This window comes from Lytechinus pictus, chromosome 10 (genome assembly GCF_037042905.1).
Source record: "Lytechinus pictus isolate F3 Inbred chromosome 10, Lp3.0, whole genome shotgun sequence".
Lineage (NCBI taxonomy): Eukaryota > Metazoa > Echinodermata > Echinoidea > Temnopleuroida > Toxopneustidae > Lytechinus > Lytechinus pictus.
The window spans coordinates 27,166,374-27,193,533 of NC_087254.1; the positions used below are offsets into that span (position 1 = coordinate 27,166,374).

The window sequence follows — 27,160 nt, forward strand, 5'->3', positions numbered from 1 at the left end:
GATCCATATTTTTTCTCACTTTAGATTACATATTTTTCTGAATGCAAAATGTTCCCCTAACTTTGACCTCCCATGAATTAAGAACTGGGTATCTTGTATTGGTTCTTTGTATCAAATATTATGTAAAAAGTGTTTTCCAACAAAATATTAGTTGTAAGGCTGTAAACTTATGTGACAATAATTATATGACATGCACAAACCTTTATAGTCATTGACTTAAGGCCACCGCACTACTTATGACCTGACTGGTGTACGACTGGTCTGCGACTGAGTGCAGGGAAATGTGACGTCACAGCTCTTGTCAACTTGAGAGTTGCAGACCGTTCAGAGACAAATCGTAAGGATTTGACATGTCGAATCCTTACAACTGAATTGCAAACTTATTCCATCTTCCAGCCAATCAGACAGCAGAATACTGACGCGTACATGATATGCAATGTGCATACATGTATAAAGTGCCATGTTCTCATTTGTAGACAGCAGGGTTGTCGGATCGTAAAGTGTGCTGTGTCGAGGCTTATGAGTACCTTGCAATTCACCTCCCCTCGCTCAGTCGCAGACCATTCGTAGACCAGTCGAGTCGTAAGGTGTGCGATGGCCTTTAATCATCTTTATAACAATGTGTATCAAGCCATTGATTCACTTACATTCTTGTTTTTCTTCAAACTTTAATAATTGAAGTGAATTCTCATCACCTTCTCTGCAATACATTGATGAATTGTTTTGCTTTTTTATCCGGGGGGGGGGGGGGGTGATTTCTTTTTTTCGAAACTAAAAGCAAGGAAGAGTATCTACATGTAGCCCAACAGAAGAAAAATTCCTTTAAAAAAAATGAAATTGTAGGATCTCATGGTCCATGTTAAAAGAAATGCCCAGGAGTTTTTTTTTGTGGGGGGGGGGGGCATCTCCCTTATTTACCCCAACCGCAACCGTCGGGTTTCAGTTTCATTCAACAGGTAACAGGTTCCAGAATGAAATCATTTATTTACTTTAATGAAGCAGGTTGCTATGAATCTTAAAAGTACCTATCTACATTGTCTCATTCAATGATAAATGAGATAATGATGGTCTACGCAGTTTGGATGTTATCTATATTAAAGGGATGTTTAAAGAGGAAGCATAGCACACAAAAATACTGGTAGGTGAAAACCCTTGGATAGGCTTTTGCCATTTAAAATGATTTGTTATCCCTGAGATTATAAATTAACCAGTAGTTAAATCTGTATTATTTTGTAGATAATAATATATCTTCCAAAATAAGCACTTCAGTTTTGAAGTCTGATACCAACTATGATTGAAGTGTTGAATCTGAATATCAGTAACAGATTTGATGTTTTTATATTTCCGTGTATGAAATGAACTCTCGGATACTCCAGGAAGAATTGTTCAGAGATTATGTATTTCAACATTCTGGACATTAAATCACTTAAGTTTAATCTATGGCCATTTGTCTTCTAGAATCAATCTTCAATTATCTTCCCTCTTTCATGTCCTATTTCTCTTTCTATATTTTTCTGTCTGTTTATCTGGTATTGCCCTCCCGTTCTCTCTCTCTCTCTCTTCCTCTCACTCTTTTTGTCTTCCAATATATCTGAATAGGCTCATCTTACTCCTTGCTGAATTCCCTTCTCTCTATTTTTGTTTATCTCTCTCTCTCACTCTCTTTCTCTTCCATATCTTGTTCCCTTTTCACTCATTGACTTCTTTCTCTTATCTTTGCTTGTACATGTATATGTATTTCGTGCCCCTAGATCCCATATTGCTCCTGCTCTTTCTCTTTGTAAAATGCAACTTCTGTCTGTCAATCTTTAGCCCTATATCTCCTTCTCTCTTATCTTTTTCTGTCCATCTTTTTTGTATCTCGATTTGATATATATTTGATAACTGATTTGTCTGATTTTTTTCTGCCTGTCTCCCTGCTCGTCTTAAAAAAATATATTTCCCTCTCTACCTTTGTCTTGTTCCTCTGTCTTTTTATGTATTTCTATGTCTCTTCATGTCTGTCTTCAGGCTCAGAGTGTTCTTCATCATCGCCTTCCCAAGTGGAATGAGTCATGTGACAAGTCAGACAAGCTGCCTGAAGAATGTGAAGATATCCTCAGCTTTGTGAGTAACAGAATATACATGTACCTTTTGTGTACCTCCATACATTTTCATGTACATGTATATATCCCATTAAAAAAATATGACTGCTTTTAATAGCCTTGTTATGTTGTTGTTTGGTCATAAGGGGCTATAGCTCAATTCAATCTACAGGGACAATAATATGTGTTACACTGTGTGTACATATAATAGTTCATAGTTTAAAAGTTTTTGCAAATTTATGCAGCACTAAAGTTATAACTTTCGATATGAAATTGTTTTCATATCATCCATATGTAAACATGTGTTTATCTGATATTTCTTTGAAAGAGGGAAAATGACTCCCCTGCCATTTTGTTGATTTTGTCTTTCTGTTGTCTTTGAATATTCTTGGTCTGTCCTGTGGTATTGCTCCAGTCCTGTAGAGACACCCATTGAGATAGAACTATAGAATTGTTTTGTTGCAGTCACACCAACGGGACCAACTCCAAACTTAACGATGGAATGCCATTGAAAATAACATTGACAGGCCTATCTTTGTCATTGAGTTCCTTCATCTACTTTACAGGATTTCTCAGGTCCTCTAGAGACGCCCCTTCAGGTAGAGCTGAGGAACTCCAGAAGACTCTATGAACGCAATATCATGCTTGCTCAGAATGAAGAGAGGACTAAGAAATCACCACAACATGAGGTATGATACAAAAACTCAAACTCCAATTTAAAAAAAAAAGTTCTTTGTTTAAAATTTCCTGAAACTTTATACATGTACATTCGTTATCAATGAGGAGTTCTTGTAGCGCTGTGGTTGAAAAGGTGGATTTCCCAGAAGCCAGCCTTAATCTTAACTGGTTATTGCCAGCTTTTCTGAGAATGTCTAACCGTCTTTGCTGATCCGTAGACATTTTTCTTTATTTTCCTTTTTTCTATGAATAATTTTTTTTTCTTCAATTGTTTGATATTGATTAATAATCCTTGTAGGTTTTATTCGATTCTTTCCTTGGTAGGTTGACCTACGTTAGATACTAAAGAGCTTTCGTTTTCTGTGACGTGCCATGTGAACGTACGAGATTAAGGAATTTTGGGAGCGCTGCGCATGCGCGAAGTAATCTGTGACGAGCCTTCTCGTTCACTGCCCAAATCTGTGACTCGTATTTGAGGGTTTTGACGTTCGGTGTCATAGTGCTCGAACGAGCGTTTGTTCGTACATGATGACGTCATCCCAGCTTAGCAAAAATGAACGAAGCCGCATCAACACTTGAGTTTCGTTGATTCAGCAGGGCTGGTAAACTGCAAATTACTGCTTGTTACCTGCTTTTCCATTACATTTAGTGTGTCCTGTTTTCAGACTTTACAAATCCGATAGGTAACTGATGTTCTATTTCCAAACAACTGTGTTTTTTCGGCTTTTTGCGCAAGAGTGCAAATGTTGCACCCACAGTCGCCCCACTGGTTCGTAGCGTGATGCTACGCCTGATTTTCCGGCCGAGCATCGGCCCACGGCCCGCTCGCTATCACGCTGGTATATGCTGTGGCCTGGTACGGTACGGGTATACGTCGTCTTAAATCGAAACTGTTTTCATCAATGTACGAACGTGATACTGAACGAGCTGTGTCACCACTTCCGGTGAACTAGGAATACGTTGCAGTCGCAGACAATCGAAAGCTACCTACTGTTTACTTTTACACAGTTGTAGATCAAACAAAAGAAGACATTGTTTTAACTGCATGTACAATGTAAGGTCCTTGGTTTGAAATTTACATTTCAAACTGTCCTTAGAAGTTCAAGGTAAAAATGAGGACAAAACTCAAGAGCTCTTTGTTTTCTTTTGTATTGTTTGTTGTTTGTTGTTCTTTGAGTTTTTTTATTGGGGGGTCTGGCAGCAACTTATAGGGCTAATAGTCCTGACTGGCCTCCATTATGTAGGCCTACATTTTATAGCAAATGTTGCATTTCACAATGAAAATGGATAACTTGCGAGACAAGGAAGGATTTCCCAATAAAACTGATAAACTATACACTATTTGTCAATTCATACTGATACTACATGTATATTTTACATGTTTTATTAATCTGTAGTTGTATATCAGGTCTGAAGACAATTTTGATGTCACAAACATAATCAAATGTGTACATGCATGTGCGAGAGCATAAATATTTAATGAGGGGAAAATGGAATAACAATAACATTGAATAAAATCCACTCTCTAATCACAGACCATTACTTACCTCTGCAGAAAGAGAAGGAAACATATTTTTTTCTATTTACTGTTCCTTTAAAGATGTGATGCTTCTTCACATTCCAAAACATCCTATTTGATATTCATTGTACATGGCTGATACCCTTGTATCTATCATTAATGTTTGTTTAAGCAATGACTACCATATATATCAGAAATAGACTGCCCAGACTTTAACCTTGGCTACATCAGATAAGAACAGGTGTGTTGCCAAGGCCTACTCATGTAGTACTGCTTTAGAGACTTACAAGAACGGGACATTAAAGGGGCAATGTCACTCCATCTCCTACTCTCTATTTCCTTTATGTACAGCTAATGCGCAGTTTCAGATTTAAATGTAGATTTGTTTTAAAACTGAATGCTGCAAAATTGTTGCAGTATGAAGTATAATGTCAAATATTTTTGTTGCTAAGAGTTCTGTTATAAATTATTCACACTACAATACTCCTATCGATTGTATTTAGATCAATGGGGGGGGGGGGGGGTGAACAAGGGGTGCAAGTGCCCTTCCCCACCTGCTTGTTATATTTTATATTGGTCAATATTTTATCTGGGGAAAAAGCAAGGGGATGCCATAAATTTCATCAAAAAATGACCCACTCTCTAAGTAAAGGCCCTACATTCATGTACATGTACATTTGATTGCCATACATTTTACTATTTACACATTGAATTACATTTCACCCAATTTATGACATTAAGAAGTGACGTTTTATTGACTTAATGTTGATTTGAAATATTTTTTTCAGGTCAGTTGCATTTCATTATTAAACATGACAAAAATAATTTCTTTCATACCGAAATTACGGTCATGGCATGCTTGAATGATTCTGAACAAAATGCTGTATTAACAAAGAAAGTTCATTGAACAAAAATGAATGATTCTTGTAAGAAGCAAACTTGTAAGGGTTTGCGAAATCCCGATCTCATCCATCATGTATTTCTCCTACATTGAGTTGTGATTCTATGATGGTCTCGCTAAAATCTTTATTTAAATCCGATCCCTCCCTTGCGTGATAATTGAGTCTTAGATCATCTATAGTAACACTTTGATGATCTCATTACTTTACTACCCCTTTTGTTCAGGTTGTAATACAGTGTGAAAAACAAATACCTTGGCAAAAGAATCCAACCCAAATAAAAACTTATTTTTATAGGACAAAGAAAAATCAGACAAGTCGATAGGTGATAGGTTGAACAGCATTGAACAAAGAATAAGAAAGTTATGAATTTTTAAAAGTTGTAAAAATTGGTAATCACTACACCCATTGAGACTTCAAATTGGGTGCATATGTCATGTGACAACATTTATGATCAAGGCTGGATTCCCCTTTAACTATGGTGAGAGTTAAACAATGTAGTAGTAAATTGCAGTGAAAAATTACGGTGAAAATATAGATATTTGATTATGAGTTGCTGGACTTTAGGCATATAATGCAAAATAAAGAAAAAATAACCATTGGAACAGGCAGTCAAGCATTTGGTTGCCTTTAATACATGCATGAACATGTACATCTTTCATTGAAGCTGAGCTGACTAATATGTTTTTATAACTGAATTTGAAGATGTTAGTTTCATAATGGGTTTCAGATCCACTAGAAATGAAATCTTACTGATCCCCCCCCCTGTAAATTCTCAACACTAACTTATTTGTGTGATTCATTGTCTTTTGAAACTTACAATGAAATCATTACAATCCAAGGCTACACTCTAGAATTACTTATTGGACTTAGGGTGCGTTCATGTGATTTCTTAAAACCTAATTTGATCAAGGTTCAGTAATATTATTTACTTGGAGTATCACTACTGTAACATCAAAATTTTGCAAAAGTGAACTTGACTATTCATTTTTTTAACCATTGATTTTGTGAGAAAATTTAATTAGCTCTCTCTCTCTCTCTCTTGATAATTGACATTTAGGAGCCTATGTATAGTTCTCCTTGAACTCTTATCTTGCACACTTTATTGTGCACCAGAAAGCTACTATTGATATTTATTATAAGTTTCAACCAATGAATGGTAATATGCCAAAAAGAAAAGAAATATGCAGTTATACCCATTCTGGATCCCGACCAAAATACCCCAAATTTTTTTTTGGTCAGGATTGAGATCAACATAAAATTTTGTGTACAATTTAATTTCAAGGACTTGCCAATTTATATTGAGAAATGCGAATAGTGACAATTCTCAAAGGGAATTTACCAAAATGTAAAGATAATTTCAAGCTCAAACACAAAGCATGGTAATTGCTGGAGAGCATTCAATTGATTTTTCATCAATGTCTCGAGACATTCCAGTGAATACACTACTGTGCAGCTTAATACAGGAAGTAGGCCTATTGGTCAACTGGAAGAGTATGCACTGCATCTTCCAAAATGGAAAAAGGATAGGATGTTATACATGTAGAATCCTTAAGATTTCCATTGCATTCAAATGATATTCAATGTCTCTGCAACTTCATCAACATTTTGTGTTGTGAGTTTAAGAAGATGTCATAAAGGATGAAAATCAGTTGGATCTATCCATGTTTTGAAGTTATCACGATTAAACGATGGAAAATAGTCACCTGAACACAACCTAGGAATGACATTAGCGATAACTAGCTTTGATTATGTGGTTTCCACAGCGATGAGTCACTTATCTTTATTCTGACAACCAGCTCGTGAAGAGTATTTACTTCTGACGTTGATTGCCGTTAAATATACATACACCACCTCCATTTCACTTTACTTGCTTGATGAAATCAAGATTCGTCAAGCATGGACTGTTTAAGTGGTCTAGACAAACGGGAGTTGAGATAAGCGCACCCTTGTAACATTGAGCCATAAACCTGCCTTCTTGAAGGACATAAAAACTTATTTTGCCTCAAAGATCCTTCATCCTCGAAGAATTTACTGGGATAATTGATCTGAGAAAGACTTTGCGTTCATTGAGACAGGAAGCCATCTTTGACCAGGTCACATGTGTCTTTAATCGATGATGACCCTAAACTGTCACTGTAGGGATGTTACAGAATTTTACACAGAACTACTGAGAAGATTTCATTTGTTAGATTTTGAGAACTTCCATGCACATACTGTATAGGCCTAAACTTTACTAAAAATTTGAAGCATTTCAAAACACTAGAATTTTAACTTTCTTGGCATTGCAGTACCTTTTTGACGTTTAAACACTTATACCTATTAATTGACTTAAATCATTAAAATAATAAGCAATCTTTGAGTTGTCACAGTGAGCAACATTATCAAGAGAGAGTTTTTAGAATCAAGGTTAATTCATCGATCATGGTGAACTCTTTCAATGAAATCAAAATTATTTACTATCATCAAGGAGTGATATCTCCTTGCTATCATGCAGTTTAGTACTACGTGTACTGTACAGTATGTGGGTCTACCTGGGAATCAAAAATGCAGTAGAAATACAATTGGCATGAAATCATTTGACAAACCAAATGACCGGTCTATTGATGACCTCGGGTTGTTGACTAGAAGCAGCTCCATGCTAGAAGCAAGGGGTGCTAAGAGAGTTTCCCCCCCTCTAATTAATTAGGAGATCCTTATTAAGCCAATTACCACAGGTGTTTCTCATAAGCAGGCCTGCAATGGCCTGCATGCTCCTTGTTGAGAGGGGGTGGGAGATATGAGGAGCAGGAGGCGGAGGAAGGGAGGGGGAGAAGGAGAAGAGCAGCGGAGGGGAGGGGAGGGAAAACGGGTGTGGCTTGGCATGGAGGGAGGGATAGAGAATAGTGACTGGGAAAAGAGTTGACAGAGAAGGAAGGAGTGGGGGAGGGGGGAATGGAGAGAAATTTTAGGGATGGAGGAAGGAAAGTTGGACATTTGAGACAGGATGAAGGGAATCAAGGCAGCCAAAATGAGTTGGCCTTACTTTCAGACTAAGAAACTATTAGTTTTTTTAGGACTTGAGAATATTGCTGTACATGTATGAAAGACACGCATTCCATATAAAGGTGGCACATAATTAATTCAGCTGTACGAAGAAAATGAAAACAAAAATTATATTCCCCACCTCAGTGCCAACAAAACTTTTACTTCCTTGAAGGATAATAGCATTTGAATGGTACCTTGTTGATGTTTCCAGGACCACTCACATTTTATCAGCATTGTTTTAAAAAAAATGTGCGAAATTGCACTTGGTTCACTTGCATGTTTTACACTGTGGACGCAATGAAAAATGGAAGGAATACACGAACATACATGTAAAGAATCTCCCCTCTTTTTATTGTCACATAATGTCACATAATAATTTTATTTTATCAAATCAGCTTCAAGCCTATACTTTATAAATGTGTTTTATGCCCTTTAAAAAAGTAATGCTGACAAAGCAAACAAATTTATTGAATTGCTATTTGTTTATATACATATGTACAATACTACAAATATTGCAGTGTAAGCAAACTTCCTGCTAATTTGCACTAATAAAAAAACCCCGCAAACATTGGTGTTCAGTAATGCATGGTCAGAGAAACCAAATTTAATGGATCTTTAGGTGCTGTTAAGTCGTACTTTTGAATGATCTGAAAGTGTCATGATTTATTATTATCAATTTCTTAATTTTTCCATGAACAATCATTGAAATTGGGGTACAACAAATTAGAAACTACATACCTGTACGTGTATTAGGAAATCTACAACAGTCAAGACTGGCTTTATCATGCTGTCACACCAATAGAATGACTCTACACTGATGGGTGGTACAGTATGACACTGAAATCAGTTTCGCTGGTGTGACTGGATAATAGATTAAGTACCCCCCCTCAATTAATCAATTGAATGTTTCAGATCTTTTATCATGTTGTAATAAAAAACAGGTTGAGACTCTCACTGGTGACTGATCAGTATCAATTAACTTAATTTATCAAACAAATGAACCTGCTTGCATCAAACTCGGTAGTTAGAAGAACAAGGGTTTTCATGGAGACGCTTTTGTATTGTTATTCTAATTTCTTTAATTTATCTTGTGTCTAATTATTCAATCAAAATGAGGGTAATTTGTCAGGATAATTGCCACTGCTCCATGACATTTACCCTTAAAGAGAATGTTAATGATTCTAGTGAGGCTGTTGTGTTGTAGTGGTTCTTGTATGCTACCTGCTTTATGCCATTTTATATCAATAATTTTCATAGTCTTTTAAATTGTCAATTTTATAACTTTTTTATTAATTTTACTTAGTTTAATTTTAGTCACATGTTTTTAAAGTAATTTCCTTTATTTCTATGATTTTGTTCGTCTTTTAAACTGTCGTGATTTTAATCTAGGTTTTTAATTTTTGTTTTGATTCATTTAATGTGATATCATTGATATGTCATGTAATTTTGATTGTGTATTGTATTTTACTTTATATTAATTGTATTTCATTTATTTTGTAAATCTTTCTATGTCTACAGGGCTCTTTTGTAAAGCAGGCCTTTGGGCTCTGAAAGGACTACCCTGTTTTTATATAAAACTGAATAAATAAATAAATAACCACACCTGTTAATCATAGTTGTGGGTTCAGATGAAACCAATTAGATTAAATTGGATCAATCTATCAGTTTATCATGTATTCTCACATAAAATTGTATAATTCGGCTACAGGTACATGTATATTCACATTATTGTTGAATATTGTTTGTGAAACTTGATTTATTAATTTGCTTTTCTCCTGACAGCCCGCCTCTCCTAAATCCCCCAACGAATCTGACCGCCCCCTCTCAGTGGATGTTGAGCCGCCGCAGCAGCCACCCCCTCCCAGCAGCACAGGTGTGACCTCCAGCTACAGCGCCACCCTCCCCAACATCAAGAAACTAGGGAGCAGCACGCACCCCTCGGTCCATCAGCTACCCCCCTTCCAGACCAACCAGCAGCAGCAGATGATACCTCCTATGACCCAGCCAACAACACCATCACCACCACAGCAACCGCCTCTGCAACAACAACAACCGCTCCAGCAACCGCCTCAGACGCAAGTGCCGCCAAATCTTGCTGGGAGGCATTCCAAGTCGGTCAAGTCGCCCCATCATCATCTCCATGGTAACAGGCTTTTAGTAACTATAATTTGCTCTTACTGACAATGACAAGTTGAAACCCTTACTCTCTTTGTTTGATTGACTAACAAATGAAGTTAGACTCTTGAATGTGTAATGAAGGAATATAAACTGTCAAAGTGCCTACATGTATTTGTCATTTTCATGGGTGAATGAATCAGTTTGATTATGAAAGCTTGTGTGTTTACATTTACATGTACATGTAATTGCTTGCAAATGTGTTACTAAACATGGACAAATAAATGAACAATCTGTGGTGAAATATTCACTCTTTAATATGAAATTGCATTGTTTGCTTCTCTATCCATCATAAGTAATGGAGAAAAAAGGTTATTTAGGGAAAATATATGTAGAGGACAAATGGAAGGAGAGCATGAATATTGCTCAATAGAATCACCACTTTCTCATTAAGTTTCTGCTTGGTCGATCAAGCCTTCAAATTATTCATTACTTTTTTTTTTACTCTGAAATAAATACAATGGGAATGAAGGTTGACATTGCCTTCGATAGATGGATTGTTTGTTATGCCAGTGTGGATAGAAGTGTGTCATTGATTCATAAGATGGTCTTCAGCCTTCCATTTGTTTTTATACCCACCCCCACCCTGATAAAGGTATTGATTGAAATTGTAACCCAGTACACGTAATGACAGAATTCAAAAGCAAAATCAGAAAAGAAAATTTAAGAAGCTCTGTATTTGATATACTGTATGTACATAGTTTAATATGTTAATTGGTGAATAGCATTTTGAATTATATATACTGATATATACTAAATATACATGTACCACAAGCATTATATCATTTTCAGGTACAACTACATGTAGTTAAAAAGCAATCATTTATGTTAAATTTTACACTCACAATGCCCCTTCATTGTGAATTGGGAATTGTCAAGATACATGTATTCTTGTTTTTTTTTTGCAAACATCGAGTGCAAATTGGCTTGTCATTGACATGCAATGTATTGTATCAACATATTTTGTTTAAAAAGGGTTTGTTGAAGAAATACATGTTCATACATGTGTTTATCACTGCTTTGCAGGTTTGCTCATTTTTATTTCATTTTAGGATACGTAAGACCTATTGCAGTATACATGTGTGTAGTTTTGATAAATTTTACCAGAGACTGATGTACTACATATTTCAAGTTATCATCGGTATTAATATCACTATCTTTTTCTCCAATTTTCTACCAGCCATTTCTCAGACAATGCCTCGGCAAACATTCATGCGTCGGGTATCGGAGGCTGGTGACATGATGGAGAATGAACAGAAGATGCCTCGCGTTCAGGCTGTCTACACTCACTCTGCAACGGGTGAGAATCAACTTGCTTTCAGTGAGGTATGTATTATTCATCCATAGGGTTCCTTGCCACCAGGTCTGTGGCATTTGGTGTATATCCATATTATACTACCATCACACAACCAGCATGAAATCCAAACTATCATCACCATCATTAGCACTATCATCATCACCATTGCCTTCATCATTATTACTAGTACTAATCAATTTTAAATTAATTTCATTTTAAATTTGCATTCATGAGAAAGAAATGAAATATGATTTCAAACCAGGGTTGTAATAAAAAACGTTTTTTTTTAAAAAAAACAAATAAAACGCTTTTTATTGTTTTAAAACGTTTTAAATCGTTTTAAAACGTTTTTTTTCCAATGAACGATGTAATTTTCTGTAAATCAATTAAATTGTACTCTTAATACAGTATGATTTAAGCTCTTGATGTTTTAAATACATTTTTGGAGTAAGTAAGAGATGACTACAATTTTTGTTACTGAATTTCCAACAGAAAAGTTCATATTTTCCCCCAAATAACTAAATCAAGGAAATTGAATGCCAAAAAAGTAAGTTGACATTTCATAAGTTTATTCCTCATACATATGATGTAGTCTCAGGTTTTTTTAGTCTTGTCAATCTAGGGGGTGAGAAGAATTCGCACAATGTAAGAAAATGACATAATCTATAGACTATAGGCTTTCAATGCTTAATTTCATTTACTCAATATGCTTAATTTCATTTGAATCAATTATACCAATTTTAAGTAATAATAATAATAAAAGTCCGCTTTTATATAGCGCTTAATACATCGGAACGACATGTCTAAGCGCTTTAAAGATTTATTACCACAGTCATCGGATTCAATCGGTCATTCCCGCACAAAATGTATGCACATCCTCCACTCCCGGGTAGTATTCAAGTCAGTCGCCAGTGAGGCGCACACAGTACTGGACAAGCTACAATGACTTTTACATTCTACCGGGTACCCATAAGTGCATGAAATACAAAATTGGGTTTAAATCTGTAATATTAGGCCCTTGAACTGCTTATCTCTTTAATTGAGGAATTGTGATCAAATTGTTTTTTTAATGTTTGTTTTAACTGTTTTTTTTACATATTTCTTATCTACAGTTTTGTGGTTATTTTTGTGTTTTTTTAATCGTTTTTTTAATGGAAATTATTGGCAATAATTTTCCAATCATTAACAAAAGGTACAAATATTGATACAGAAAAAAATGTTGGCGAAAAATTTGCATTGGCTTTATACATGAAATCACGATATTAAGCAATTCTGGTCTGTCATGCACTTAATTGTATTATCATTGAGCTATTAATGTGTTGATACATGTAGCTCCATGGTAATATCATAACCACATATCCATGCATGTATCCAAAAAATAGTCTTGAACAATATGGCGTGGCCCTGTTGTGCTTATGGATTTATCATAGAAATTTTTAAGGGGGCCATTAATGCTGAAAATTTCATCAAAATCGGATGTAAAATAAGAAAGTTATGACATTTTAAAATTTCGCTTATTTTTCACAAAACATTTATTACAACTCAGTGATGTGCAAATGAGACAGTTGATAATGTCCCTCACTCACTATTTTTTTTTTTTGAACAATACAATATTTCAAGTTTTACAGATTTGATAATAATGACCAACTTGACTGAACCAAAAAATGTTAAAACAATGGTAGTTGATCCACACATGTTCAGGGAGGAAAAAAAGGTTTGCTAGCTGATTATTTTATACTACATTAAATTACTTTTCTTCATCTTTTACGAAGCGCAAAGTTTCACCTACTTTCGTGTGTACCTCAAGGTTACAATGTCAGTTATACAGTCTATTTGCAAAATATTATTATGTTTGTGCAACACTTCCATTTCATTCAAGTACTACAATTACATATTTGAGCTCATTTTAAATAGTGTTTCTTTCCCTGTCTAAAAGTGAGCACAACACTCACATGTTTGTTGAAATGAGAATATTCTTAAATATGGATTGATGTGCACAATTGAACAGGAGGAAAGGAACATGACAAAGCAATGGAGAAAGGGAGAATAAGGGGGGAAAGAGAGAGGAGAAAAAGAGTGGCGTTGAGAAAGAGATTTAGTTAGAAGAAAATAATAAACCAATTAAGAAATAAAAGTATAAAAATTAAATTCATGTAAAATCACATCCATGCATATCTATAACACACAAGTCTATGAGGTGTTTTAAAACACGTTTTTTTTGTAAAAAAAACGGGTGTTTTAAAACGCGTTTTAAAACATGTTTTAAAACACACCGTTTAAAACGCGCCAACCCTGTTTCAAACTAAGGTACATTTAAAATAGGCATAAAGTACATAAGATTACACATGGCATAGAACAAATGGATTTGATTGACCTTTAGTCTTTGTAAAATCCACAAACTTTGTGGATTTCACAAAGAATAAAGGCCAATCAAATTCAAATCCCAGAAAATCATCATCATCTTCATTATTATCATTACCACAACCACCACTATCCAGCATCACCATTGTTGTCATGTCATCTCCACTATCATTATCCTTCTTGCCACCACCACTGTCACCACCACCGCTGTCCTCCTGATCAGCACCATCACCAGCATCGTGACCACCATCACCACTTCCACAGCTCCCATCACCACCATCATGTTTGTCTTCAGCCATCCTCTCCCTATCTTCCTGCTCTTCTCCACTTTAACCAGTCTTATTTTATCTTTCTTTCAGGGGGATATCATTGGCTTGGTCGGTCCCAAGAACAATGGCTGGTTCTATGGACACAACTACAGAACTAGGAGGAATGGCTGGTTCCCGATCACCTACACACAACCTCTGGCTGATATTGCACCCAAGACTAATGGAACAAGGTTTGATAGGATTAATAGTGTATTCCATGTTGTTAGTCCTGGAGACATTTGTTATCAAAATTTGTCAGATCTGGAAATGTTTCTTGGTTTTGATAGGCTGGGAAATGCAGAAGTCTGACTATTACTTTGCTAATTCTTGTCAGATAAAATAACAGACAAATGTTTTAATGAAATATTCAGCAAAACCTGAATTAGTCTATTGGACGGGTCTTTTGCTTTCGATACTGAATGCAAAACTCATTTCATTGTCAAACTGTTTTAGAAGCATTATTTTAGTAAAATCATAATTTTCTAAGGCCTAAACATGACATATTTATAAATATTATTTTTGAAGGATTTTGATATTGCTAATTATTTCAAAAGAAAAAAAAATATAGGACCAATCCTACAGGAACTACAAAATAGTCAGGTAGGTTAACCCATTGACAACTGTGATCAGTTGGTTCCTTTACAAAGTCTATAGGAATAGCAAGAATCAGTAGTCAGTAGCATGAATTATTTAGATGTTCATTTATTTATTTTTTTGCAGTAACATTTTGAACACCAAGCCTGTAGCAGCCAGTATGGACAATTTGCAATCCGTGGGGAATGACTACCCGACCCCCGACTACTCCGGTCCCGGTAGCCCGGTCACGGCTGCATCCACCCTGTCCCTCCCCCAGGTGGGCATCGCCATACCCTCGACCCTCTCTACTCCGCCTACTTACACCAACCCCTCCACGTCCGCCTCCAACAACAACGGGGTGGAGAATGGCGGGGTGAAACCCTCAGGGTTGCTGATGACCGCGCCCGTTGGTGTGGTGGAGGGAGAGGAGCGGAACAACATCCATAATCAGCAGCAGACCGGGAACTCAACCTTTAACACCGCTGTGCCAACTACAAAGCAGTCTGCTTCCATCCAGGTACATAGTCTTGTAATATACCTGCCACTTGTCCCTATTTAATAGGGACAATCCCTGTGACGCAATTAAGAAAAAAAATAATAAATGCATAAATGTATGTACTTTAACCCTATCTAGGCCGGGGTATTTTGAGAGTTCATATGGCGGGGGGGGGGGGGGCCTCCCAGGCCCCCCCTTGAGATCTCGGCCGTCGACCGCGCGATCGCGCCGAAAATTGACATGCAGGTTGTCTGGGATATAATCTACAAAATTGTATAGTAATTTATTTCATGTGAATCGTTATTAAGTAATTATGCTAATTTATGCGTAATTAGTATGCGAAATCATACTTTATCCTCTAACTTCATAAATAAAGCTCCAAAAGTTCTAATTTTTGGCATAGAAACTCTTTGTGGTGTTCTTAGCAAGTTTACATTAAAAAAATTGTGATATCAGATGTTTTTTGCAATTTCTTATGTATTTCATTCTTTTTGGACCCTTTGTTTTTCATTGTTTTTTCAATGAAATTCGTTGGGAACTCTTCTAAGATCATAAACAGCATAAAATACATAGATTTAGACTAGCAAAGCTAAAAATAATGATACATTTATGATTTTTGGTTGAAAACACAATTTACATTGACTTTGTACACGAAATCACGTTTTTGAGCAATTTTTGGTCTGACATGCACTTATATAACGTTGCGTAATTTCGGAACCGCGTACCCGGGTGACACAAAATTGGTCTCATAAGTTGCGCAAGACTTGAAAGTAAAAAGTCAGCAAGCAGCGCAGCCAAAAAAAATTGCGCGGCGAAAATATTGCGCGACTCTTGAGGGGGGGCCTCGGAGGCCCCCCCCCCCCCCGGCCTAGATAGGGTTAAGCCTCTGTCTCCCTATGTCCTACTAATTTCTGTTTCGGAGTTAGCATGAATGCTATATAGTATGTGTGTATGCTACTTGTGCACATGTAGAGTATATTCATGCTGTTGAATTCTTGATACTTGGATCTCCACATTTTCACAGTCTATAAGTAAGCCTGGTACCAAAGGCTCAAATTCCATTATGTCTGTGATCCAACACTTTGCTGCTATCTCCTACATGTAAATGTTATGATTAGATAATAGTAACCTTTTAACTACATGTTGACATTTGAATTCTCAAAGTTTACACATGTTTGCTTGTATATATTTTTTTATGTACATGTATCTTTTCTTTTGTTGACAATAGCCTGATGTGCAGCTTTCTCAAATTCAACTCTCTGTGCCTGATGAAACCACCAATGTGCCCTCACCAAACAATGGAGATCAGGGAGAAAGGTAAAGATTCAAATTTGACAACTCACTGATCCACTGAACAACAGCTTCTTCTATATATGTCTGTAGCTGTGTTTATCATTTTGAAAAGCGTACTGTACCCATACCAAGCCTGCCAGCTGATGCAGCAAATAATAAGACTAGTCTTTCCCTAGTTTCTACACATGTACCTTGAAAATTTACCAAGTACACATGTATGAATCATTTGAACCTAGCAGATATTGACTGGCATTGCTTCAGCAGTGACCCTTTTTCTTGGCATTTTCAGGATGGTACAGGTATGAGTTTGCAGAATTGGAAGACATTTTTGCCTCTTTTCAGAAGTCAGTCTTTTAATTTCTTTCTTTCATGCGCAGTACATGGAAACAGTGTCATCTTCAGCGAGTAAAACGTAGCACATTGATGCTTCAAAACTTTTTTTCCATACTGCAAATGGTAGCAATAAAAATGAACTTTTTCCACTTTTAATATTAGAGATGAAGATTTATTCTATTATTACTATTAAATTTTTTTTTTTTAAATTCCTCCTGTCTTCAGCAATCCTTTCACCAAGATTCAGCTCCGTAAGACGGTTACAAACGATAGATCAGCTCCTATCATTCCAAGAGATTATCAGCTTGGAGAATTTGCACGGTAGGTTGACAGTTACACCTTATCAAGGTCATTCTTTCGATCATCATGACTTATTTCTTCTTTTTTTTTCCAAGATATGAGATGATATACTTTCATTTCATAGAAAATTCTGATGCTTTCCACAGAAACACATAATGTTCAAAATGTACGCTTTCAATGATCATGACTTATTTCTTTCCTTTTTTTAGGGAGATGAGATGATATAATTTCAGTTGATATGAAATTATGATACATTTCACAATTACACAAAGATAAATTTAAAAAATAATATTATAACAATGATCATGACTTATTTATTTTCTTCTAGATAAGAGATGAGGTGATATAATTTTATTTGATGTGAAATTATGATACTTTTCAATGGCTTTATTTATTTTGAAAGAAAATGAAATGTGAAAAATGAATCTAATTTGACCCCTTTACAAAAATCAATAAGGAAAAGTACCTTTTTTCATTTATGAATGTTTTTCAAAATGAGAAATGCCAAGTGGAATGCCAAGAATTGTATTTCAAATGACAGTATATCATCTCATCTCTTTGAAAAATTAGACATATAACACGATCATTGAATAATTGCAAGTTGCTCTTCAATGATTACAGAAAGGTAAACCCACTTCGGGGGCCGGAGCCCAGGACCCGTCTGTGTAATATTAGGCAGACATGGGTACTCCTTGAAATGGGGTAGAATGGGGTCGCAATAGCACCCCAAATAAAAGGGGGAAAAATAAATTATGCGCTTACCTCTATTAGATGAAGGTCTATCGTGACACAGAATCCGGACATCGAGGCACAAACTGGACCCTCTCCTTCTTTCAAAATTGAAAAAAAAATGGCAGATCGATACCGAGAACAAACGCGACATAGAGTTCTAACTTTTCCCTTTTTTGAGGGTCCAGTTTTTGCCTCGATTCATAATCACCCATGCACGACTGATCACAGTGTGCAAGTAGTCGAGAAACAAATGCTCTACTTTTCTCTTATGATGTGCAATTTATAAAATTTTATGATAGCTAGATTAGGATTTTTGTATTTCCATTCCAGCATTGTGTACCTTCTCTTTTTACAATGTTAGTAATCCAGAGTGTTCAATTGATTCCTGTAGACATTGTATATGCCAATAAGGTATATCTTGAAGCCAATTTGACACAGCAGCTTTGGACAGCATCAGATCATGACCTTATTTGCTCATGTAGGTCTTGCTTCTCTGATCAAAATCCATACCATAATGGCCCCCAGGACAACAACAACAAAATATCATCTACAGTATATGGAATTTATGTATTGTGTGGAGCCTATTGTCAATTTCACCAAATTATGTTTATTTTCATATGACTTGCCCACCACTGTATATCGTAATATACTCATTCAAAAACAAAATTTTAGTAAAAACTATTTGTAGGCTGATATTGGAGAACCTCCTGTCTGTAAACACCACATACATGTATTTGGTTTCCCTGGACTAGTTTCCCCCTCCCCCCATTGAAACATGTATTGCAGGAACCTAAGTATTTGTAGCATCCTGGCTGCCCTTAAAGACATTTTTTGTTCTTGGATGATCTTTATACACAGGTCTCACTATATTTGGATTTTCCCTTGCCTTTCCATCTTACTTTGTACAACTATCACTCACATTCATGGTCTTGCCATTCTGTCACATTTCTATTTCCATTTCCAAGCTCCATTTAGACCTCTTCCAGAATATTTAGATCCTCTTTCATATATATTTTTTTTTTTGAGCCAGCTTCCCGCTTTATCCAAGTTGAGCTTAGATTATTTCCTCTTACTGGATATTGACAAGGCAACGACGAAAGACTTTGATCCATGTATATTTGTGTATCAAACCAAGGGGAAACAGTCTGCATAAAGTGCAGTCTGGAGTCTTGATTTATTTCAGATTATGCGTTTGAATAGGGACTGGCTGGTATTTGGTTCTTTGGTACTATTTGCACAATACCTAGAACTGAAAATATTGAATGGTACTTATCAATCATGAACAATAGGAACATGGATGATTAGTAATTTAAGAATTTAAAGAAAGAAGATTAATTTAATCTTCAAAGATGATATGAAATCAAGATCCAAATACACTCTGTAGAGTGCTCGAGCCCCGTAAGTTATGAATTAGATTTGAAGATTTTAGGGAGAGTTTGAAGGACTTGGTGGAGATATGTATTTTGATGTCATCGGGCAGGCTACTCCACATATGGCATGCTAGATGAAACAAATGTACATGTATATTGCTAATTAAGTTCTGTGATTTCTGAATAATACCCAGGAACAGCAACATAAATATTTGCTAGTGATCACATGTAATAGCAATGATCAATTAAGTTCACCGTGCATATTTTGCTCAACAGATTGACTATACTCTATATTCTGAACAATTCTTTTAATTTTACAATTGAACAGAAACTCTTTTATAGTGGACCCAAAGGTGTTACAATGATAATAATGAATGTTTCTTGCATAGTGCATATGATCAGAAGTACATTTGTATATTAGCATGCCTCCTTGCTACAACTTTCATATCTAATCTTGATCTCCTGCAAAGCAGACATGCAGAAAATTGATTATGAGAAACCATGTGACAGAGTTGATTGAAATAATATATCATAACTGTTCAGTTTTCTCAAACAGTACATTACTTTTAGTCTGTTCAGCTTTTTAGTGCAATTGAAAACAGAAAGTAGTTAAAATACATTAGTATTTGTTTTTATGTTGACTGTGTAATACTACGATGAATCAATGAACTTTTATTTAAAAAAAGAAAAAATAAATAAATTGCATAACGACTTTCAAGACACATTTGTTTCACATTGTGTTTCCTGTGTAACACTTTAAACAAATATATGTGTATTAATGTTCATCACTCCTTTAACTCATGCACGCTTGCACATAAATTCTGGACCTTAGCCCAGCAGATGATAATGCAAAATGTGATGAAGATTCTCAGCATAGCCTGGATCTAGGAGCAATAAATTCACATCAACAGAAAGCTTGTAAACTTGGAGACGTAGATAGATCTCCATCTTTTTATTCATAATAGCCAGGTCTGCTTTTTCTGTTTTGTTGTGATATGCATGTAAATATACATATACGAACATGTATGTATACATGTTTGTAGCCTGAATGTGTTAACAACATGCATAAAGTCATATTTTGTTATTCAAAAATAGGTTTATTTATAATCCACTGTATTCGTTGTCTTAATAAAATTTGCAAGCGTATGATTTCAGTGATGATTACGTATCTAACTTTTTTATTCTTGATTATAAAAAAAAACAATTTGCGTATTTGGACATACCATGAATTATTTTTGATACTTTGTTCTGTCCATGGTCATACCAATGCATATTTGTTTTTGTATATTTGTTGTTGTTGTTGTTTCTTTTTTGTACATTATTTCTTCTGTTGCAACTGTTCAAGTATTTGCTTTAATTATCCCCTGAAATAAAGTCAGGGACAAAAATCCCCTATTGCTATACGTACATTTTGTAAGTTGTAATATTATTCTCTTCCTTTTTTTTATGGTTATTTATTTAATCACTAACATTGGCCAACTATGCCCAACCCTGGCTTATTATTCTGTTTAATGATTATTAATCTGTGAGTTAAATACTAATTCTGTATGCTTGACACAGCTTTGTGACTTATGCATGTAATCATAGTTGTAATAACATGCTTGTGCTTGAAAATAGTTTTTGTACAATGTGTGAAATAGTTATTTTTACATTGTACACAAATATATAGATCAAAGATTATAATGTTGTCTTAGATGTATTCATAGGCTTGTATTTTAAAGTGTAGTGTGTTAAGTGCAGTAGAAATTAAACTGTTCATATACATGTATGGCCTATATCTGTGGTTGAACAATGAAACGCCACATCTCTTACTTCAATTTTTTTTAACCAGTAAATTTGGCACTCGATCATGTATTCCAAATCTGTAGGGATATGATCAACCATGACTTTATTAAACAAAATTCCAAGTACAGGCCCTTAAATTCACATTGCTAGCAATGTTATTTGTTATTTGTCTATTAAGTCGCCTTCCCGCACAAAGGCCGTTAGCGTGCGCTGCGCGTCACCTTCCTGCACAAAGGCCGTTAGCACGCACTGTTCACTGCACGCTAACAGCCTTTCTGGGGGAAGGCGACGTGCAGTGCGCGCTAACGGCCTTTGTGCGGGAAGGTGATTTGCAGTGCGTGCTAACGGCCTTTGTGCAGGAAGGCGACGATTATATAAAGTATCTGACTTACTGCTTGTAGTGTTATACTGTCTTAAATTAATTCAGTAAGATGATAAATACAATTTTCTCTCTTTCTCATCTTTTTCTTGCAGACACTAAGCTATTTGACCACAATCCGGGATTCAGATATATGATCCAAGTCATGTCAAGGATAACACTTATCAAAAACTGCAAATTTATTCCATTCTTTTTAAGAATGATGCATGCACAGTACACCAAATTGTGGTTGCTCTGCATGCATGGAACATCATTCCAGACTACCTTGTTGCCATGTCAGGCAGTCCTCTCACACAGACTTCATGGATGAAGGTCATAATATGCTATTCCCATCGGGATTGCTGACAATCAGAGGTCCAGAATCTACTCAAGGGGGTGTTTCCCAAAGATTTAAGTACAACTTCAAGCAGTGGCGGACTGTGACCCGGAGGAGACAAAGCATTGGAGGGGCACAGCATTGTTCACAAACAATACAGTGCCCCTCCAATGCTTTGTCTCCTCCGGGTCACGGTCCGCCACTGACTTCAAGTCATGCTTAGGGCTGACATGCACATGATATGTAATGCACAATCTCATTGATAGGCAGTAGCGCGCATCCTCTTAGCATGCGTTTTCCAATACGGTTATGCCTTTCATATAGCACGCAACTTGAAGTTTAAGTGCGAATCTTAAGTCATACTTAACTCTTTGTAAAAACACCACCAGATTACTTAGAGTGCATGCTTTTAGAGCTGAAGAGGAGACTGAAATTAAATTTGAAAAAGCAGAATTGATTTATGGAGGCTGAGGACTGTTTTTATGAATGTGTTCTTAAGTTGAACAATGCGTTTATAATTAGTGGTGTTGCCTGTTGCAGAAACGGTTGCAATCATTTACAACTCTGAATATCAAATTTAACTTGATTACTTATACCTTGGTCACATTTGCTGTACGGCAGCCGTACGGCGAGTCAAAACAGCCGTTTTATTCATTTTTATTTCAAACCAGCAATTTGTAGCTGGTACAAAAAATGTTAAAACAACTGTTTTCGAGTCTCCGTACGGCTGCTGTAGAGCACATGTGACCGAGGTATAACCAATCACAAGTGCATATTTGAGACTCGCGATTGAATTTGAGTTGTGTTTAAACTTTACTCATTATGTAATTGGCTGCTTGTCATGAAATGTACTGAAATAATTACAATTGATTCACAAAAGTCTAAGGCCGGTTTTCACAAAGCAAAGAAAAATGGAATCAGTTGTGATTTATTTCTAGACAAATTTGACATACATAACTACATGTACAGTGATGTCCAATTTGTCGGAATTTTTGGTAATCAAACTTTTACAACTCACTTTTCGTTGAAAAGGGGCCTCTGTTTTTTTTTTCAACTTGAAGTCCTGGACAGGAGCAAAATTTAAATTGGAAATGTACAAATCAGCAAATTGTTTTTCAGATGACGTGAATAAATCATACCCTTTACGGATGTTGATAAAAGTTTGATAATTGAAGTACATGTAGTCCTTAATTTGAACTACATGCGTATGACCTAGTTAGTATGACAGTGTTCTGCAAAAAAATTGTGCTATTATAAGACAATAAGTATTTGATATATTATGCAACTCAACAAATTAATATATGTGCCTAGGTATTGCCTTTTGTCAAATTGCAATATTTTATGAACAAAAAAATAAAATATAGTATCCTTTGTAATCTTAGAGAGTAAGTATTACATGTATTTTGGAGAACAATAAAGTCTTTATGTAAAATAATGATAATGTAAATGTGTATACATGTAGACCTACATGTATATTATTTTTCATTTTGCATGTGTAAATAGTGTAAAGCTACTTGCAATATAGCCATAACAATCAGATATTATGCATTTTGCTGTCATGTAAATAAGATTTAACGGCACCATCACATAATAATTCTTTTCTGTTCTATGTATATTTTTGATGGTATGCTTATAAGGATTTTCATAACAGAAATACTGAAGTTTATTTTATTACCATACATGTATTAAGTTTTATACGTATCATATCCCATTCGGGACAATTTACCACATTTGGTGGCTTGGATGTAAGTTTTGGTGCAGAATTACAAAAACCATTCTTTTTAACAGAAGAAGTGATTTTATATCATATACCGAACACATTTTTGGGGGGCCATTTTATTCATGGGTAAAAAAATGATTGAAAATTATGTCTAAATTCCTTCAACAGGCAATGTGATGAATCCTTGAAATTACTGTTTTCAGAAATTTATTTGCTTTGTAAAGATAAAACTGATCTACCAATAAAAAATTGCATTTGATTGGTCTTCAGTTAGATATGCAAAAGAAATTGAGAAAGTTTTGTATCTGATCTTGGACCCTTCGCCTCGTCTAAAATACTTTTAGTTTATTGCTCCATTACTTAAAACATGCCTTACTTAGAAAAGTGTGAGGGGGGGGGTGGTTATAGAGTTGTGGTGCTGATGTTATGTACATTAATGGATGCCTTTAGACAGCACACACACTATACTACATGGAGCATACAAATTTCAATTTTGTAAAAGAGGACTATTATCAGTAGAATAAATACACCTGTGCTCGAAGCAGTAATAGACAGTGGTCTCACAAGGTACCTGTTTCATAAAGAGTTAAAAGTATTGTAACTTTGTCACTATGGCAACTACCATGGAAACTTTGATTATGATTGGTTGCTGAGCTCTGTTACCATGTTATATGGAGTTGTCATAATGGGAAAGTTACAACAGTCGTAAGTCTTTTATGAAACAGGCCCCAGGGCCTGTATAACAATAGTTAGTGATTGATTTTACTGATTTTTATGATCAATTGCAGTGATTATCATGTGCAACCACTTGTACAACTTGGTTGTACAATCAATTTCTACGCTTTGTGTTTTGAGGGTCCAAATGCAAGTACAGTTTGTAAATAAGTGCATTATCCAGTGTCTTCCATTAAACAGAGTACAAGGTAGCTTTATCAACTCAAGGATAACAATTTTTGAAAAACCATAATTTGTTGACATGGTAGCTCTGAAACGTGATAGATTTGGGTTTTCTTTTTATGTTTTCAGGAAGATATTACAATTCATGAAAAACAGGAGTTGACCTTTCTTTTTTATTTTTAATTAAACCAGGGAAGTGGGAGTCAGACTTCCCTGCTTTAACACCAATTCAAGTTTTTCTATGATATTTTAACGAGGCAATTACTTTAGCACATATGTATGCAGTTGTAATAGCCAAGCTAAACAGCTTTAATAGCTGTTATTTATAATCTTCATGTATATTCAGGTTGAAGCATTATATTGCTGGTCACGGCAAAGCAATTTAACTTTTTGATAATGACCATTGGACCAGGTAAAATATCAAATGATCTGTCTTTTATATCTTAAGTGAACAATTCAATTCAATAATTCTTGGAGCCTAGGTAGAGTTATATGAAGAATAGATCTATATGACTAGACATCACGAATCATGCTGAAATCGATAGTATTAAATGATGATGATTTGTGTAATAATAATGATTGCAATTATGATAAGGATAATGAAAGTTATGGGAGAGATGATAAGAATAGTGATGCTGGTGATAACGATTCCAATCATAATGGAAGTTATCGAAATTACGTTGATGATATGCACAGCAATTATCTCTATCTGGAAGCGTCGTGGTGTAGCGGTTCTGACTCTCGCCTTGTAATCAGAGGGTCGTGTGTTCGAATCCCACCATGGCCTCGCGTCCTTTGGCAAGGCGTTAATCCACACTTTGCCACTCTCCACCCAGGTGTTAAATGGGTACCGGGAAGGATGTGAAAGCCTATAATATGTAGTATGCCTAGCAATTGAGTATTGAAACTCTTGTTGGAATGCTCCCCAGGGAGTGGAGAAGGTGCATACATTGTATGCGGGCATGCAAGGATCCGATGACCGGTGTAATAATATGTCTGTAAAGCGCTTAGAGACGTTGTTCCGATGTATTAAGCGCTATATAAATGCGGAATATTATTATTATCTATTGATCTCAATACTTGCTTTTCATTGCACTGCACATCATAGACCTGTGTATGTTTATCTGTAGACTTTCGCAGGACGAAAGTATCAAAGCACAAGTTATGACTAAAAAGACTGATATAATATACTTCTTGTGTTGTTTGATAAATAATGTAGTCATTTATGGGAGGTGCTTCTCAATGATAGCTCTCTTTAAATACTCAGATATCATCGATCATTTCAATAAGCGATAGATCATTTTCTTAAAAGGATGGGTTTATTATCAAAGTTAATGGTTTATTTGTTGATGAAATGGTACTGTCTTAAAAGTCTAATCCAAATTCTTTTCACTGAGCATCACTGTAGAAAAGACTGCAAGTTATTACAATATACATACATGTACATTTATATACATTTATAGTGCTTTCATAACATAATGCAGTATGTACAATAATATTTTTCATAATTTGTGTGAAATTTCAATTTGTGTATGTTGTGAAGTTATGAACAGTCCAAAGTAAATAAGTTGATATCGACAGTAAATTAAGAGTGCTTTATAAAAATAAAAAGTTTTTATACATGTTTCTTTAGTACGTAAAGATATAACTTATTTCAAATATGAGTTGCATGTAACTTTTATTGCATATAAATGTGGAATCAACTTGTTTTTAGCTTTTGGCTGCAGGGGGGGGGGGGCTTTTAAGCTGCAATATTTAGAGGTAAATGTTGTTTCAAGTAAAATATATACTAGTATGAGGAATATGATTTTTAATCTTATAGGGAGGGGGAAGATCTTTTTAAAGGGCAATGTGTAGATGATATAACTGTTCTTTCATATCAGATACTGTCATGACAACATGAACAATAATCAAGTTGTTATAGCTTAGAGTTGCAGGGGGATGGAGGTAAACTAATGTAATTTAAGCTTTAAAATATGTGCTTTGAAAACCTCAAAAATATATGTTTTACTCTATAAGTATGCCTAAAGATTGTAATATTTATAAGCCATATCATTTCAAGTTATAAAATAAGGTGCTTTTAAAACCTCAACAATTTATGTTTTTACTCAATAGTATGCCTATTTCTCTGCATTTCTTTCTTTGATTTAAGTGTATGTTTGATAGACAAATATTATGTGCACGTTGTAATGTTTTGTAGATAGGTTTCATGCATCGAATATTGATTGATATTATACATGTATAATGAATATTGATGATGATTGTATTTGTATTAAAGCGAATCAAGATCAAAGCAAATCATATATTTTGAGAATATAAAAATAATGATCTATAGGCCTAAAATGTGAATTATGGTAGAAAACACTAAAAAAGCTTTTTATTATAAACTCATGTTGTGCATTATTAGTACATTGTATTTCACCAGTTAACATGTATGGTTAACCAATGCAAAAAGGTAATACTGAATAAATACACTGTACCAAGTTCTCATATTGCAAGTCCCATGAGACAGCTTATTGTTACTTGTGTCAATGATAAGGTTGAAGGAGTTAGACGAGAATTAAAGACATGTATGTGATGTAATTTTGGAATTAGATTAGAGGGAGTGGGGCTAC

General features: G+C 35.3%; 1 protein-coding gene across 1 annotated transcript in view; it reads left to right on the plus strand.

Annotated features, from left to right (window-relative positions):
* Positions 1 to 21,795, plus strand: part of LOC129270421 (brain-specific angiogenesis inhibitor 1-associated protein 2-like protein 1) — a 49,917-nt gene extending 28,122 nt beyond the window's left edge. Inside the window, exons 8-16 of the mRNA XM_064105705.1 lie at positions 2,011 to 2,106; positions 2,651 to 2,773; positions 9,990 to 10,350; positions 11,563 to 11,708; positions 14,400 to 14,539; positions 15,069 to 15,441; positions 16,649 to 16,737; positions 17,272 to 17,367; positions 21,708 to 21,795. Coding sequence (XP_063961775.1) covers positions 2,011 to 2,106; positions 2,651 to 2,773; positions 9,990 to 10,350; positions 11,563 to 11,708; positions 14,400 to 14,539; positions 15,069 to 15,441; positions 16,649 to 16,737; positions 17,272 to 17,367; positions 21,708 to 21,714 — 1,431 coding nt within the window. The 3' untranslated portion in view covers positions 21,715 to 21,795. The remainder of the gene's footprint in view (positions 1 to 2,010; positions 2,107 to 2,650; positions 2,774 to 9,989; positions 10,351 to 11,562; positions 11,709 to 14,399; positions 14,540 to 15,068; positions 15,442 to 16,648; positions 16,738 to 17,271; positions 17,368 to 21,707) is intronic.
* The last annotated feature ends 5,365 nt before the right edge of the window (positions 21,796 to 27,160 follow it).